The 16045-nt window shown below is 34.7% G+C and overlaps 2 protein-coding genes across 6 annotated transcripts in view; both read left to right on the forward strand.

Moving 5' to 3' along the window:
- Positions 1-7129, forward strand: part of LOC126733493 (tudor domain-containing protein 1) — a 60967-nt gene extending 53838 nt beyond the window's left edge. For all 5 annotated transcript variants that reach the window (XM_050436804.1, XM_050436800.1, XM_050436801.1 and 2 more), the window contains 2 exons: positions 6517-6678; positions 6748-7129. In XM_050436804.1, coding sequence (XP_050292761.1) covers positions 6517-6678; positions 6748-6908 — 323 coding nt within the window. In that variant the 3' untranslated portion in view covers positions 6909-7129. The remainder of the gene's footprint in view (positions 1-6516; positions 6679-6747) is intronic.
- Positions 7130-13969: 6840 nt separating this feature from the next.
- LOC126750193 (iron-sulfur cluster assembly scaffold protein IscU) lies at positions 13970-14994 on the forward strand. Its single transcript, XM_050459725.1, has 2 exons — positions 13970-14117; positions 14184-14994. The coding sequence occupies exon 2, from the start codon at positions 14200-14202 to the stop codon at positions 14656-14658; it is 459 nt and encodes a 152-aa protein (XP_050315682.1). The 5' UTR covers positions 13970-14117; positions 14184-14199; the 3' UTR covers positions 14659-14994.
- Positions 14995-16045: the final 1051 nt, after the last annotated feature.

Raw genomic sequence — 16045 nt, forward strand, 5'->3', positions numbered from 1 at the left:
GTCGATTTCTTAGGACACGTAGTTACACCTGAAGGCATTAAACCAAACCCGAAAAAAATCGAAGCTATTCAAAAATTTACTATCCCTAAAACTCAAAAACAAATGAAATCTTTCTTAGGAATTTTAGGCTACTATAGGAAATTTATCAAAAATTTTGCCAAACTAACCAAACCCATGACTCATTGCTTAAAGAAAAACGAAAGGGTAATTCACACTAAAGAATTCATAGATTGCTTCCAAACCTGTAAGAACATATTAACTAACATATTAACCGAACGTTAACATATTATATATTATTAACATATTAACGTAACTAACATATTAACCGAACCTGTTTTAGCTTACCCCAATTTTGAAAAACCCTTTGAACTTATTACAGATGCGTCTAATTATGCTATAGGTGCTATTTTATCACAAGATGGACATCCTGTAAGCTATGCATCACGAACGCTAAACCCTGCGGAAATTAATTACTCCACAATTGAAAAAGAATTACTCGCAGTAGTTTGGGGACGCAAATACTTCAGACCTTATCTATTTGGCAACAAATTTACGGTCATAACAGATCACAAACCGCTACAATGGATATTTTCTTTAAAAGAACCAAATAGTCGCTTAGTACGATGGCGCCTTAAACTTGAGGAATATGATTATTTCATTAAGTATAAAAAAGGCAAATCAAATACTGCAGCAGATTTCTCTCTAGAAACCCCGTTGACCTAAATGCTGTAGAGACAGCCTCAATCGATAATAATCCAGGTGATATTGACGAAATTATCGATGAACTTTTACAACATTCAGAAAAACTTCCAGACCTAGATCCAGAAACTTTAAGACGAAATTTTAGGAATGCAGAAACCAAAAATAAACATAATATCTGATTTTACTATTTCAAAAAGACCTATTCCAAAACCATCAACTCCACTGGAAGAACAAGAGGTCCAAGCCTTTACAAAATGTGGCTCAGACAAGTACCTGTTAATTAATGCACCAACTCTCATTACAATTCCACATCCTTGTGAAGTCTCCATTGGAACCAGAAAGTTTATCAACGATATTCGTATAAATCAAGGAAAACCGTTAATTCTCCCAGAACTTCATCTTGACACCACCGCCCTACCAATGAAGTACCCAGCAATCAATATCAATACCGTAGATTTCAAGGAAGTCTACCACCTAAAAGATTTCGCCAGTCAACTCACCCCAATCCAGGAAATCCATAAAGAATCTTCACCAACCTATATGATAATAAGCATTATAACTACATGTTTTGTCATCATACTTTTAATATTGCTCTACAGAAGCCAATTGTTTTCCTATGCCAGAACGCGATGCCAGAAGAAGAAGCTACCTTCTAAAGACATCCAGTTCGAAGCTGAGCTCCAAGATACCAAGCAAACTCATTCCATTATGTTTGCTTCTTAAGGAGGGAGGAGTTACATAGTCACATAGTGCCTATCCAGCAGCGGCCCACCTTTATGCCAGCCTAGCTCTTTTTACTGTACTCTGTATCGTACTTTAATATATTTTGTTTTTAAAAACAATCTTTCGCCACACAAATCTATAATTCGCGTCATCACAGCCGAAGCGCCACCACCTCCAGTGCATCAGCGAGTCAACAGCAGCCGAGTAAAGTAAAGTACCGTCGACCGGGTCGACGATTCGAAATAATCATCTGGTCCACACGATCGTGCTCTACGCGCTCCTTCGCACACCCGCGCTGTTCCTCGCCACTCCCGTGTCTATCGAAATGGTACGCTGAAATAACCCGATAATTCGCTGCATTTATTCCAGCTTTAGGCGGAAAATGCAATTTGAGACTTGAGATCGGGATTTTTTTTCGCGGCTTGGCAGTTTTTGGGTAGTTTCGGCGCGGCGCGGCGAGTTGAACTTAAAAACAATACGGTGTGTGTGATTTTGTATTTTGTTCGTGTACGGATTTTGTTTTTGTTGAATTGACAATAATAATATAATTATTTATTAACTATGGAAGTGGTGTTTAATTTAATTAATGTGAAGAGATTTTCTCAACATTCTTATGAAGAAAAACTTGAGTTAAAAGCAAAAGGTAGACCATTGCCAGACATTATTATTGAAAAAGCTGGTGTAAGTAGAGGAAAAAGTTATACGCGTAAATTTAATAAAGACATTTATTTAAAAAATGAATGGATTTGTGGCTGTAACAAAAAGAATTCTTTATACTGTTTTCCCTGCCTACTTTTTGGTGGCGATAAAGCTTGGACGGAAATAGGGATCACCGATCTAGAACATTTGAGTTTGAAAATAAAAAGGCATGAAAACTCTAAAAGCGATCTTCATAATTGTATGGAATTGGCGTTATTAGGATCAACTAATATAATGGCACAATTAGATTCTGTTTATTGGTTAAATATACAAAAACATACTGAAAATGTCTCAAAAAATAGATACATTTTATCAAAAAATATAAATTGTATTAAATTTTGTGGAGCATTTGAACTGGCTCTTCGGGGACATGACGAAAGTGATATTTCTGAGAATCCGGGGATATTTCGTGGGTTGATCAACTTTTCTGCTGAATTAGACGCAACTCTAAGTGATCATCTAAAGAATTCTTCCGTATTTAAAGGCACCTCCAAAGAAATACAGAATGATTTATTACAGTGTATGCTTGAAGTCTGTCATGAACAAATAATTGAATTGTATCCTTTTGCTCACTATGTACCCTGCTATGCCCATAATTCACCACAACGAGTAGGAGTATTGAATAAAATTGTGAACAAAAGAATCCCTTATGGCTCTAACACCCAATGGAATTTTAATATACGAACCATTAATGTTGTGTATGAAAATAGAGCCTCTCTCATTGATTGTATGCATGAAATAGAAGATTAATTTTCCAATAACACAGTTTGTAGTGCGGCCGCTTCTATTCGGCGTGCATTGAATGATCCTATTTTCAATTTTTGGCTGACTTTTTTCCATCATATAATGCCCCACGTAGATATCCTATTCAATCAATTACAACAAAGAAAAACCGAACCTACTCCAGTAAGAAACGCTGTTGAAAATTTTGAACGCAGTATCATTTAAGTTCGAAATAATATTGATAACATTATTAGTGAGGCAACAAATATAATTAGCGATGAGCCCACCAGAAAACAAACGAAAACGCCGAAATAACAGCCAATTTGATCACCGGATTTCTGCTTTAGAAGTTTGTGATAATATTATAAATTGCGCAAAAGATAGATTTGAATTTAAAGAACATCTAGTAGTTGCATCACTTTTCTTTTCCAAATGCTTTGGAGAATATTGTGGCAAATTTCCTGAAGATAAGCTCACTTCCGTATGTACCTTTTACCCCATGCTTGATAAAGAACGTTTACGAACTGAACTATCTGTTCTATATTTAAGAAATTATTGCAGGACATTAAATGGCGCACTACCTCTTCTAAAATTTTTAGTAACCAACAATCTAGGAGATACGTTGAAGGAGACAAAAAAATTATTGGAAATTGTGGTAACTACTCCCATGACGACATCAGAGGCGGAGAGATGTTTTTCAACATTAAAAAGAGTTAAAACATTTCTTAGAAATTCAATGACCGAAGATCGTTTAACAGCACTTTCCATGCTATCTATTGAAAAAAAGTTTATCTCTAAAATTAACAATTTTAATGAAAAAGTTATAACAAAGTTTGCCACCAGGAAAGAACGAAGAATAAACTTATTAATATTAGTTAACGAGTATAAAAATAATTTAGTTTTTTCTTTGCTAATAATAATTGCAGAACACCCTAAAATTTTTACCACGAGCCGCCACTGTCTCAGATGTTTTGAAGAGTTTCAGGTGAAATACTTCTACACTTCTGTACAATTCTTTGTTGTAATTGTTGAATTGAATCCGGTTAGTTTTAAATACAACAGATTTCAAGTGACCCCATAAGAAAAAATCCAGCAATGTCAGATCTGGTGACCATCAATTGAAGTCAATTGATGGTCAAAAATAACGCCTAAATCATTAAAAGTGTTTAGACTTTCCAGCAAACATCCGTCTAATGTATAATATGTAAAACTATTAGGAAATTTTTTACCGGTGAAAGGACATAACTCTACATTTTTTGACATTAAGGTTCAAAAATTTTTTACACACCATCGATTAAAATTATTTAAATCTAGTTGCACTAAGGAACAGTCTTCATCACAGTCAATAGTTCGAAAAAATTTTAGATCGCCAGCATATAAAAGACATTTACAGTGTTTAAAAACAGATACAGCTTCATTTATATATAAAATGAACAAAATTGACCCAAGATGTGATCCCTGAGGCACTTCAGAAGTCACTCGAATTTCCCTTGAAGTTGCTCCCCTTAGCTTGACTTATTGTGTACGACTATTCAAATATGAATCGATCCACTTCAGATATGATCCATGTACTCCCAATGCTGAAACAGACCATGGCATACACTGTCGAATGCTTTTTGTAAATCGGTGTAAACAACATCAATCTGATAGCCTTTTTCGATATTTTCACTTAAAAAATCCTGAAAATCCGCTAGATTTGTCGCCGTTGATCTACTTTTGTAAAAGCCATGTTGTTTCGGAGAAATATAGGATTTGAAGGGGTTAAATATTTCATCAGTCCAAATTGATTAAAATATTTTGGAGAAAACTGAAAGCAAAGAAACACCCCTATAATTTCCAATCTCAGTTTTGTGTCCACTTTTAAAAATAGGGAATAAAACTGACAGCTTCCAATACGTGGGAAATGAAGATGTATCAAATGACCTCTGAAAAATTAACCGAGGCTCCAGCTAACCAAGCGAGAGGCTCAACCAACATAGATGAACAGTTTTTGATAAATACTGGTGAGATTCCATCAGGTCCTGATCCTTTATTGGCATGCAATGAGTTAAGTTTGTCCAGTATTTCTTCATTGGTAAAAATATTATGTGAAAGAACAGACACCAGATTTTCTGGAACAAATGTAATGCATTTGTTAGAAAAATCCGAATAACAGGATTTAAAATGGTCAGCAAAAGCCTCAGGTACTTCCTCGGGAGTCTCCATAGTCATCCACTTGTATTCCATAGATTTTGGTACTCCTTTATCTTTACGCAGATTGTTAACATAGGACCAAAAATACTTCATATTATCTGGTATCATTTGTTCTGTATTAGTGACAAAGAGAAGAAACACAAATCCATGAGGTACTTTGTCTCTAATCTAACCGCAGAATAATTATCGTAGTCCCCTTGTAGACCTGACCTTTTATATTTTCTTTAAAGCCTGTTCTTATAAGCAATTTTGTTTTTCAGTTCTTGACTGTACCATAATGGAAACTTTTCGTGCTCAATAGTCTTGCTGGGCACAAACTTATCAGCAACAAATGTTATATGCTTATAAAATTCATCCACCATTTCATCAACATTACGATGAAACACTTGATCCTAATCGACTAAAGCAAAATATTGAGTAACTTCCTGATAATTTGCACGCTCAGATAAATGGATTTTGGTCTTAGCTCTATTTTTACATGTGGGAATATTTCCCATGATAACCTGCATTTCCAAAGCTGGATGATAACAATCAAGCCTACACAATGCTTGATCGACAAGAGATACCTTGATGTTGTGGGGCGTGTCTGTAAAGATCAGATCCAAAAGTTTACCCATATGGTTCTTGATAAAGTTGACCTGAATCATTTCCAAATATAAAGTTGTATTTAAGAGCAGCTCATCCTCTGCAGAGTTAAAGTTCTTCGGAACCATATCTTCATTGTCAATTTCCCATGATATATTGGGTAAATTGAAGTCTCCAAATATTATGATATTGGCATTTCGATTGTTTCGTCGAACTTTTTCGGCAGTCGCACAGAAGATCTTATAGGCATCAAAACCAGACTGAGGTGGAAAGTAGACGACACCAATTAGTAAATTACCACCATGACTCGAACAGTGCACCCAGAGATCCTCGAAGACATTTGTAGAACTACCCTCTACAACCACCTCGTTCACAATTGAGGGTTTCATAGTTTCTATCCCTTCTAAACACCATTTATTTGTCGGTATCAAATAGTTCAGAGCTTGAGATTTGATCATTAAGCCAGGTCTCAGTAAAAGCTATACAATTGAAGGCTATACGCTTTCACAGCCAGAGAAACTTCCAGAACTTTGATGCGTAGGCCGCGGACATTTTGATAGTAAAATGCCTAACTATACCATTACTTAACCATTACCTTAACTGTAGCTAGTTTAAATATAAATTATTAAGTGTTATCACTTTCTGAGCAATTTTAAAAATTATTTGAGTCCTTTGTAGTAAGTTTGTAGTCCTTTAATTGTGAATTTGACCTTCGTACTGACTTAAAATCGTGTACGCTCGAAATGCATCTCGCTTGAAATAAGATGGCACTTTATTGTGTGGAGGAAATACTTGTTTCTAAGAAATTATCTTTCCCTTATTAATTATTCACTCCACTTCCAAAGTGGACTTCTTCAATAAAAACTAATATTGACTAATTTCCCGTTTCAGATGCGTGGTATCGTGCCCTAATAGTCGAAACCAAAGAAAACAAAGTACAGGTCCTTTTTGTCGATTTCGGTAATTCCGAGGACATTTTTAAGACCGACATCCGCAGTCTGCCTGAGTCGCTTGCCACCGTCCCGATTATCGGTATAAACGCGTCGTTTGATGGTAAGAGAAATTCTCGTTTTTATTTTTATGAAAAGTGTTTAATTCATGGCCCACTTTGATGTTTTTCAGGTCTTCCAGATAAACAAGCAGTGAGCGACAGACTAAAGGAATTATGCGCAGACGACACGGAACTCGAGGTGATCCTCAAGAGATACGTCGAGGACGAAATGAAATATTTAATAGAAATTCCCTCTGTTTATGAACAATTACGGGAAGAGGGGCTTTTGTAGATTTTCTGTTAATTTTACTTCACATCTATATTAAGTGACTTTTTTTTGTAATTATTAACTATTTTATAAGTGACTGCCTCTGTTTCTTTTTATCGTTAAGATTACTTTTTATATAAGTGCTCAAATTCCGTTACGTTTAGGTTAAGTGCAATTTTCGAACATTATATTTCGGGAGTTTAATTTCTGTTTTTTTATCTGATAATAAAAACGTTATTTCGGAATATTGTTTTACTCGCATGTTGGTGATTCATACAGGTTCCTTTTTGTCAAGTTTATTAATATGTGCCAATTTGATTGGCAGTTATGAGCTATCAAAGTTGACCCTGAAATATTCTTGTATTTTCCTTTGGAACCAGATCTTTGATAAAACGGTTTCTAATAAAGTTGGAATAAAAGTGCTTTTACCGAATTATAAGGGAATCGTGTACTGATTGTCATCTACATCAGTCCATTCGTTTGCAATAGTCGGTTTGCTATGACCGACCAGATGGAGTAAATGATGTGCGCGAAATATAGGCCCGCCGATCGATGCAACCTTGGCAGATTTAGACGAGGAGAATTATGCCTACTTATTTTAAATTATTTTACCGTACAGCTTTGCTTTGTAAGCAGCTTTTTTTAAAATATAATACGGTCACCTGTAAAATGGGTCCAAACCGATTTTGAGGTTGTGCCAGGTAATGATATAATAATCCCTTTTAAGTATTTTGTTATGCAAAGTTATGTTAATATATTGGGGTTTACTGAAAAGAATGCAAAATTATGCCCGAATACCGAATTTCGTAACCATAGGCCTACTTTGATTTTTACAAATTTCAGTCTCTATTAACCCATTTACGCCTACCGTCCTTTTAAAAGGATTTCAAAAAGAAACCTGTATTTTTCTGATTCAGCTGACGGTTTGAAGATGTCGCCAGTGTCACATTATATTTAGTTAACATCTTAAACAAGGTCAATCGCGATCGTTAGGATTTTGTTAATTTTTGGATCGCTGGTGACGAATAAAACACGCTGTGTTTCTAGTGATTTTGCAATAAGTGACTCAAGGTAAGATATGTTAAAACTCGTTTATTTTTTCGTTCTTGTTTTGATTGCTTTTAACAAATAACATAACATACTGACCTTTTTATATATTTGTGGTTATGTTTCACATTTCTTGATCAATCCAGGAGCGTTCAATTAAACGAGTCCTTTTAAAAGGACGGTAGGATTATATACTACTATGTGGTTTTTTACAGGTATTGGAAAAAGCCACTAACCATGGCAGAAATCTTAGAGGAATTGGAGAATGACTCTACGTCGGACATTCCTACAGGCATTACAATTTTTCCACCCGAAAATGCCAACGAAAACTGCGATACCGATGAAGATTCTGGAGCTGAAGACGATGTAGTACCAAATAATTTACCCGGAGTGCAACTAAGGGCCCCGGCGGAAATTGAATTTGATGTAGAAGGTGAAGACGACTGGGACAGTGATGACGATCTACCGCTTTTATTGAAAGGCGACCTAAACACATAAAGACGTTTGACTATACTCTCAATAAAGATTTAGAGAGTCTACGTTTATGCAATGGCAATCAGTTCAAACTGCACAAAGCAATCGTTCCCCTGGAAAAATTTTCAAGCTGTTCTTTGATGAGAACTTGGTAGGAGAAATTGTCAATTTTACCAATATTTATGCACAGCAAAAAAACCGCCCCGGTAACGTTACTGCAGACGAGATGTACTGCTTCATAGGGGTGTTACTTGTCAGTGGATATACAACTGTTCCAAGGCGACATATGTATTGGCAAAATTGCAACGATACCCAGAATAAACTTTTCTGCCGCTATTTCCAGAGATAGATTTCAATTCATAATGAGTAATCTTCATTGCAGTGATAATACTTCCCTTGATAAAAAAGACAAGTACTCTAAACTGCGTCCTCTTTACCAGAGCCTAAATAAAAAAATTTTTGATTATGCCCCAGTTGAAGAGAATCACAGCCTTGATAAGGCCATGATACCGTATTTTGGGAGGCATAGCGGTAAGCAATTTATTCGAGGCAAGCCTATAAGGTGGGGGTATAAATTTTGGGTAGGTACCCTACGCCTTGGATACATTGTTTATTTTGATCCCTACCAAGGTGCGCCGACAACAATTCCGGACAAATATAAACACCTGGGTTTGGGAGCGTCAGTTGTTCTCCAATATGCAGATGTTTTACAGAAAATGCCTTACCAGCCCTTTCACATATTTTTTGACAATTTTTTCACATCTTTGTCACTTCTAAAGGAGCTAAAATTGAGGATCATCAAGGCAACTGGTACTATACGTGAAAACCGGATCCCACAATCTCCATTTAGCAATGCGGCAGTTCTGAAGAAAAAGACACGAGGTACATTTGAATGGGGTGTTGCCGATAATGAAATCGCATTATCCAAATGGAATGACAACAGCGTTGTTACTTTAGCCACCAATGCATGTTCAGTTTTGCCAGTAAATAAGGTAAAACGATTTTCACAGGCTGAAAAAAAGCATGTTTATATAGATCAGCCTCAATTGATCAAGGCATACAACGAAAATATGGGAGGTGTAGACCGTAGTGACCAAAACATAAGCCAATATAGAGTTTCAGTACGAGGTAAAAAGTGGTATTTTCCGTTATTTTCCCACTGTGTAGACATAGCCTCACAAAACTCGTGGCAACTCCATAGGAATAATGGTGGTACTCTTGACCAACTTCAGTTTAGAAGGGACCTAGGGACACAGCTGCTCGAAACGTGCAGGAAAACAACTAAGAAAGGACCTTCGCAATTGCCAAAAACTGCATTCCAATTCTCACGTTACGATAGACTAGATCATTTAGTTACATATCACGAGAGTCAGCGGAAATGTGCTGTGTGCCACAAAAAAGCAAATTTTGTGTGGCAAAAATGTGAAGGTGGTCTTCACCCAAAAAACTGTTTTGTGGACTATCATACAAATTAGATTTTAAGTTTAAGTCTTAAGTATTTTGCTAAGCATTTTGTAAGATATACAGGGTGTCCCGTAAATAGTGGTCCAAATGAAAACTCCTAATAGATTGGACTATTTCCAATCAGAATAATCCAACATAGCTCTAACGAAAGTGTTACGGTTTTCGAGATATTTTGATTTTTGCGAAATTTTAAGAAATACCTACCTGTAATCAGTTTTTTAATGATGTGTCACTAAATGAAAAAAAAATCACAATTTCTTCGGTTGGATATTATTTGCCAATAGATGCGCTTTATGATGCGTATTAAAATTTTTCAGTTATGCAAATATTTTTCACAGGAAAAATTTTTGAAATTGCAATATCGGATTTTTTTTTCTTTTCAAAAAGTTTGAAATCCTATGACGCAATAAAATAATAATAGAATCTTGGTGCCCATTAGCGTAAAAACTTATTTATCCCATGCCATATTAAAGACAAAAACTTTTTTGAATTTTTTGTTAACCTCAAAAAAAATGGTTGCTTTAATGCCGAAAGAACTATTTTGTAAAAAAAAAAAAAACGTTTTTTTTTCGATGTAAATTAATTCGGTTTATTTGTGTTTTCAATTTTACAAAAGGTGTTCAAAATGGCAACCACCTGCTGCTATACACGCCCTATACCTTCTTATAAAGGATCGCTTAATCCGTTGAGCGTGGCCAGCTCTATTTATCTCTTGAGCGGCAGTTTGGATGCGCTCGCGCAGATTTTCAATGTTTTGTATGGGTCTCCTGTATACAATTTCTTTGAGGCATCCCCAGTAAAAAAAATCAAGAGGATTTAGGTCAGGTGACCGTGGGGACCACAGTATAGGTCCTAGACGTCCGATCCATCGGTTAGGGTAGGATTCATTTAAAAAAATTCTAACTTGCACACCGTAGTGCGCAGGACATCCGTCGTGTTGCAGCCACATATTTCTGCGAATGTCTATAGGAACATTTTCCAAAAGGATGGGGAGAATATTTTGCAAAAAATGGAGATAATATTCAGCATTGAGATTTTGCAGCAATTCAAACGGTCCTATAATTTCACCATTAATAATCCCTATCCACAAATTGATTTTAAATTGGTATTGCGATTTATATAACCATAAAAAAATTATTACAGGTAGGTATTTCTTAAAATTTCGCAAAAATCAAAATATCTCGAAAACCGTAACACTTTCGTTAGAGCTATGCTGGATTATTCTGATTGGAAATAGTCCAATCTATTAGGAGTTTTAATTTGGACCACTATTTACGGGACACCCTGTATAAACCTATTTTTAAGTCTACTTATTTTTCTAATAGTAGCCCTTTATCCTACCGTCCTTTTAAAAGGACCGCCGTTTTTTCCAAAACTGGAAATTGAAAAAAAAAATCATGATTTTTTCTCGACTTATGGGACCTTCTATTGACCGTTTTTAAGAAAAAAATATACAAATTCGGAAAAATATAGTTTCAGGGTCAAATGGGTTAATTAAATATGAATAAAAAAATTCAATGGTTATGAAATGCGTTATTCGGGCATAATTTTGCATTCTAAACAACCTTTTATTATAAACTTTTTTTATATCTTGCCTAGAATTACTACTTTACCCTCCACTTTACCTACTTATAAAATTTAAAAAATGTTCGTATCAAGGCAAGCTTGATTTAAAGTATAATAAAAAGTATAATAAAATATAATAATATGCTAAATTTTATTTTTTAATCAAGCAGGATTGGATGCCAAACGGTCAAATTTTAACCACAACATTTTTTGTCATTTTCACGTATAAATTCGCTCATCCTGGGACACACTGTATATTAAAATTATTTATTACCTGCTGATTCTGCTGTAAACTGGACTTTTTGCACTTTGTTGTATGCTGGATGCTCGTTATAACATGTTTTATATATGTTCATGATCACTTCCTTTTCAGCAATGGTCAAATGTTTTCGTACTCTTTTCTTGGGGGGTGACAATGGGGGTGTACGTGGCGCGTCAGCCATTATTTGTTAACAAAAAAATAAACACAATCTCAACTTTTCAATATTGCGAAGATTCAAATATTCCAATAGCAGAAAATTCAACCAAAACCATCTAAAGCCGCTCGACTAATAAAACCCCCAAGTCATGAACCACAGAATAAACGATCTCATAACTCTCTGAGATCGTTTATTCTGTGCATGAACCCTATCGAGGCTCTAGACCACACCTCCGGCGCAGAACGATCACGTGACCACTCCATCTGTTCGGTAACCCAAGTATAGTTACGACACCGTCTATAGATTACAACGTTGTAACCTATAGACGGTGGTTACGACCTGTCAAAATTGCCCTTGAAATTTACGTTTTTTAACTTCCCTGAAATAGTAACAACCTGTCAAGGTTGACCTTGAAATATTCTTCTTTGAAATCAGATCTTCAAATAATGGTTTTAAAAAAACTGATTTTACCAAATTATAAGGTAATCGTATTACTAAATTATAAGTTTTCGTGTGCCGAATATCAGGTACATCAGTCTATTCGTTTGATAGTTATGACCTTAAAATGTAGTTTTTTAATTTATATCCTAGTAAATTTTTGATAGAAATTTTTTCTATGGTACTTAGAATATAAAAATTTTCATAAAATAATGAAGAAATCTTTTAAATACCTGTGTGTCAATTGTTATCCACATCTGTCACTCCCTACTGCCTTTGGAAGTTCACCTTGCAATTTACTTTCCTTTGAGACAAGATCATAAATAAAACAGCAGTTAGAATAATGGTGCTTTCACGATGCCCTTTTTTTTTGAGAAAATCTAGTTATTAATAAAGTTATTTAATAAATTATAAATCCTCCTGCGTCAATTTTACAATCGTACATGTCAACTCATTTGAAAATCATGACCTGTGAAAAAAGTTATTGTAACAAGCTTTTTTGACCTTTGCAGTAAAGCGAGGGCTTTAAAAAATGTATTAAAGTTAGAATTAGGTGACATTTGTTAAATTCTAAAGAAATGACGCAAGTTCCCGCAAGTTAAAATAAAGTTACTTAGCCAGTCAGTTATCATCCATATCTTACAATTTGTTTGAAATCTTGAAAAGTTGATTTTTAAATATGCGTGTTTTTTTTTACACAAGACAATGACTTTGTTAGAAAAACATATAAATTGTCAACTTATTTGACATTTATAGTTGTCAAAATTGACATTGAACTGCATTTGTTTTATATAAGACTTAATCCCGGTAGTAATTCCACCGTCTATAGATTACAAATTGTAATCTATAGACGGTGGTAATTCCTTATATTAAAATGACACCGTTTTTGATAAATAATGCAATTAATCGTGTGACAAAGATGTCAATTTAATGACAGTTATAACACCTGTCAAAGTTTACCTTAGAATCTTCCTTCAGTATTTTTCTATCCTTGAAAGTGCCCTTGTGTAATCCGTATCTGTCAATTCGTTTGACAGATATGTCCCGTCAAAGCTAACATATGTTTCCTCGTAGAACGAGATTTACGAATAATCTTATCATTTGCAAATACATAATATAAACAAAATAGGATATATTGATCAAACTTACAATAAAAGCTGACAACGTCGGACACTTATTCAAATTTATTACTCTCTTGAAACTACCCTGTTGACGTGACAATTGACAGCTACTACACTGTTGCCTGACATTAAAGATTTTCTTAACTTAAAGAATTCTAAGTAAAATTTACTTATTTTAGAGAAAAGAAGAATATCATTATAATAAAGAACCTTGACTAATTACACAGATCTACTTATACTATTAGTGTAATTTTAGCTTTTTCTTTTATCAGTTGTCTTCTGTCTGGTAATTTGTTTGATACTTGCCATCAATTCAATTCAACACATGCGCATTAATAAATAACCATAGACTTATAATATAACCAGCTATAATCATTGGTTATATGAATATATAAATAAGTTTTGCGCAGAACTTCACAAAAAAAACATCAATTTCTAGGAAATAAAATAAAATACCTAGTGGATTCGTAAAGTATATTCATTTTAAAATAATTCGTAATATTTTAAATAATATGAGCTTATATATTATTTCTCATTTATATTAAAATGATTACAGGGTTTAAGAATAAATACACCCCATCATTAACAAAATGCTAGATCTGACAACACCGCGTCTCCACCATATTGACAGGAATACTACGTCAGATTTTGACAAGTGACATTCCCGAGATCCCAAAATAAAAACAATTCTTTTGCAACATCAGGTAACATTCTTTATAACCATTTTAACCACTTTTAAAACGACTTAATTCATCGAAATTCGATTCCAGAGCTAAACTTATAACTATGGCGCTAAACCCGTGCAAAAATCTACTAAAATCACCATGTAACCCATTAAAAATCTTCACGGCCGCTTATCACCCAAAAGTGATCGACCATTACGAAAACCCTCGTAATGTCGGCTCTTTGGACAAAAACGACGTCACGGTGGGCACGGGACTAGTGGGAGCCCCCGCATGCGGCGACGTCATGAAACTTCAAATCAAAGTGGACGAAAATGGGAAAATTATTGATGCCAAGTTCAAGACTTTCGGTTGTGGATCTGCAATTGCAAGCAGCTCCTACACCACCGAGTGGGTCAAAGGGAAGACGGTGGATGAGGCTTTGGGCCTGAAGAATACAGAAATAGCTAAAGAGTTGTCTTTGCCACCAGTGAAGTTGCACTGTTCCATGCTGGCCGAGGATGCTATTAAGGCCGCTTTGAGTGATTATAAGATTAAGCAGAAGAAGAAGGATGGGGCTTAAGGTGTGGTGGGTTTGTAAAGGTTATGGATTTGTCACAGGTGGGATAGTAGAGCAGTTTTAAAGGTACTTGTTATTATTTATAAATTTTTGGGACTTATTAAATGTTTTTGTTTCTAGAGTGAAAAAGCATTAGGTCTTTTTTTTCATATCTTTTTATTTTTGTTTTAAATTTAAAACAATAACCTTTCAAAGTTTATTCTTTGGATGTTATTACAGTTTGACTAATATGTGCCATAAACAGCTCTTATGTCCCATCTTGATAAAAAATCTCTGGTGAATGTGATATACTCGTAGTAGGCTTAATTTCTGTTAACAATAAATATTCCACATATGAAATGAAGGCTATTATTTAAAAAAATACTCCATTACATTAACCAATTTCCTGTCTGCTAACTGAGACTCTAAATGCCATATCAAATTACATATTTCCTTAATCCCTTTTAAATGCCAGAAAGGATTTAAGATCATGAATATGTTCTGGTAAATTATTGAATGGAGACAATTATGCAACTGAGACAATCGAACCCAAGAAATGTAGTTTATTTGCCTTTTTAGTATTGTAATTATTTTGGTCACTATGTATTAAAAATCACTAAAATATTTGGAGAGTAGAATGACCTGCCGTATAGTTTTTAGAGTAAAGGAATTGGTAATTGGAACCCTCAGCTGTAAATTTTATCTAGGAATATAGTCAACTTGTTGCAGATTAACTACACCTGGTTGTTCAAATCATGACAAATATTCATCTATATTCTATTTCAGAAGTGTGTAGAGCAATAAAACCTCATTAGGTATGCAAAAGTGGTACCTGGTGATCCACCAATATTTTATGTCACTACCTTAGTTGGGTATTAGTTTCAATGTAAAATTCTTTCTTTTCGTTGATTGCAGGTAGTGCCACCCGGTTTTGGGTCAATTTATGAGTTTTGCCCATTGTTACCCACTGATAAACATGGAAAACGGTTCGCCAAAGGCGTGCAACTGGGACTTGTTTTTTACCTTATAATTAATGTACTTAAATGCTATTTTATTTTAGAAAGTTACTTTTGTTTAAATGGAATAATATATTTTTTTCACAAATTTATTGAACATAATATGTAGAGTAAAACAGTTGAAAATGTCACTTTTGGATCTGGCACTTTTTGAACAGTGTATAACAATTTTAAATTATAATAGATTGTAGTCTTCTTCGTCATCTGACAAAAACTGTCATCACCTCTTGACATTATAATTAAAGGATCGACTGTCTGATCGATGAGGTTGTCAAGATCCCACATTTTGTCCTCTTGCTTAATTACATGCTGGACTGCTTTTCGCCAATTCTCTGTTGTCGCTTCCGTAATGGCTTGATCAAACAGTAGCTTAACATCTTTCATTTTAAAAGTCG

The sequence above is a fragment of the Anthonomus grandis genome, chromosome 2 (assembly GCF_022605725.1).
Source record: "Anthonomus grandis grandis chromosome 2, icAntGran1.3, whole genome shotgun sequence".
Lineage (NCBI taxonomy): Eukaryota > Metazoa > Arthropoda > Insecta > Coleoptera > Curculionidae > Anthonomus > Anthonomus grandis.

What these genes read in the sequence shown, in the direction of transcription:
- LOC126750193 (XM_050459725.1), top strand. Translation starts at nt 14,200, where the DNA reads ATGGCGCTAAACCCGTGCAAAAATCTACTAAAATCACCATGTAACCCA.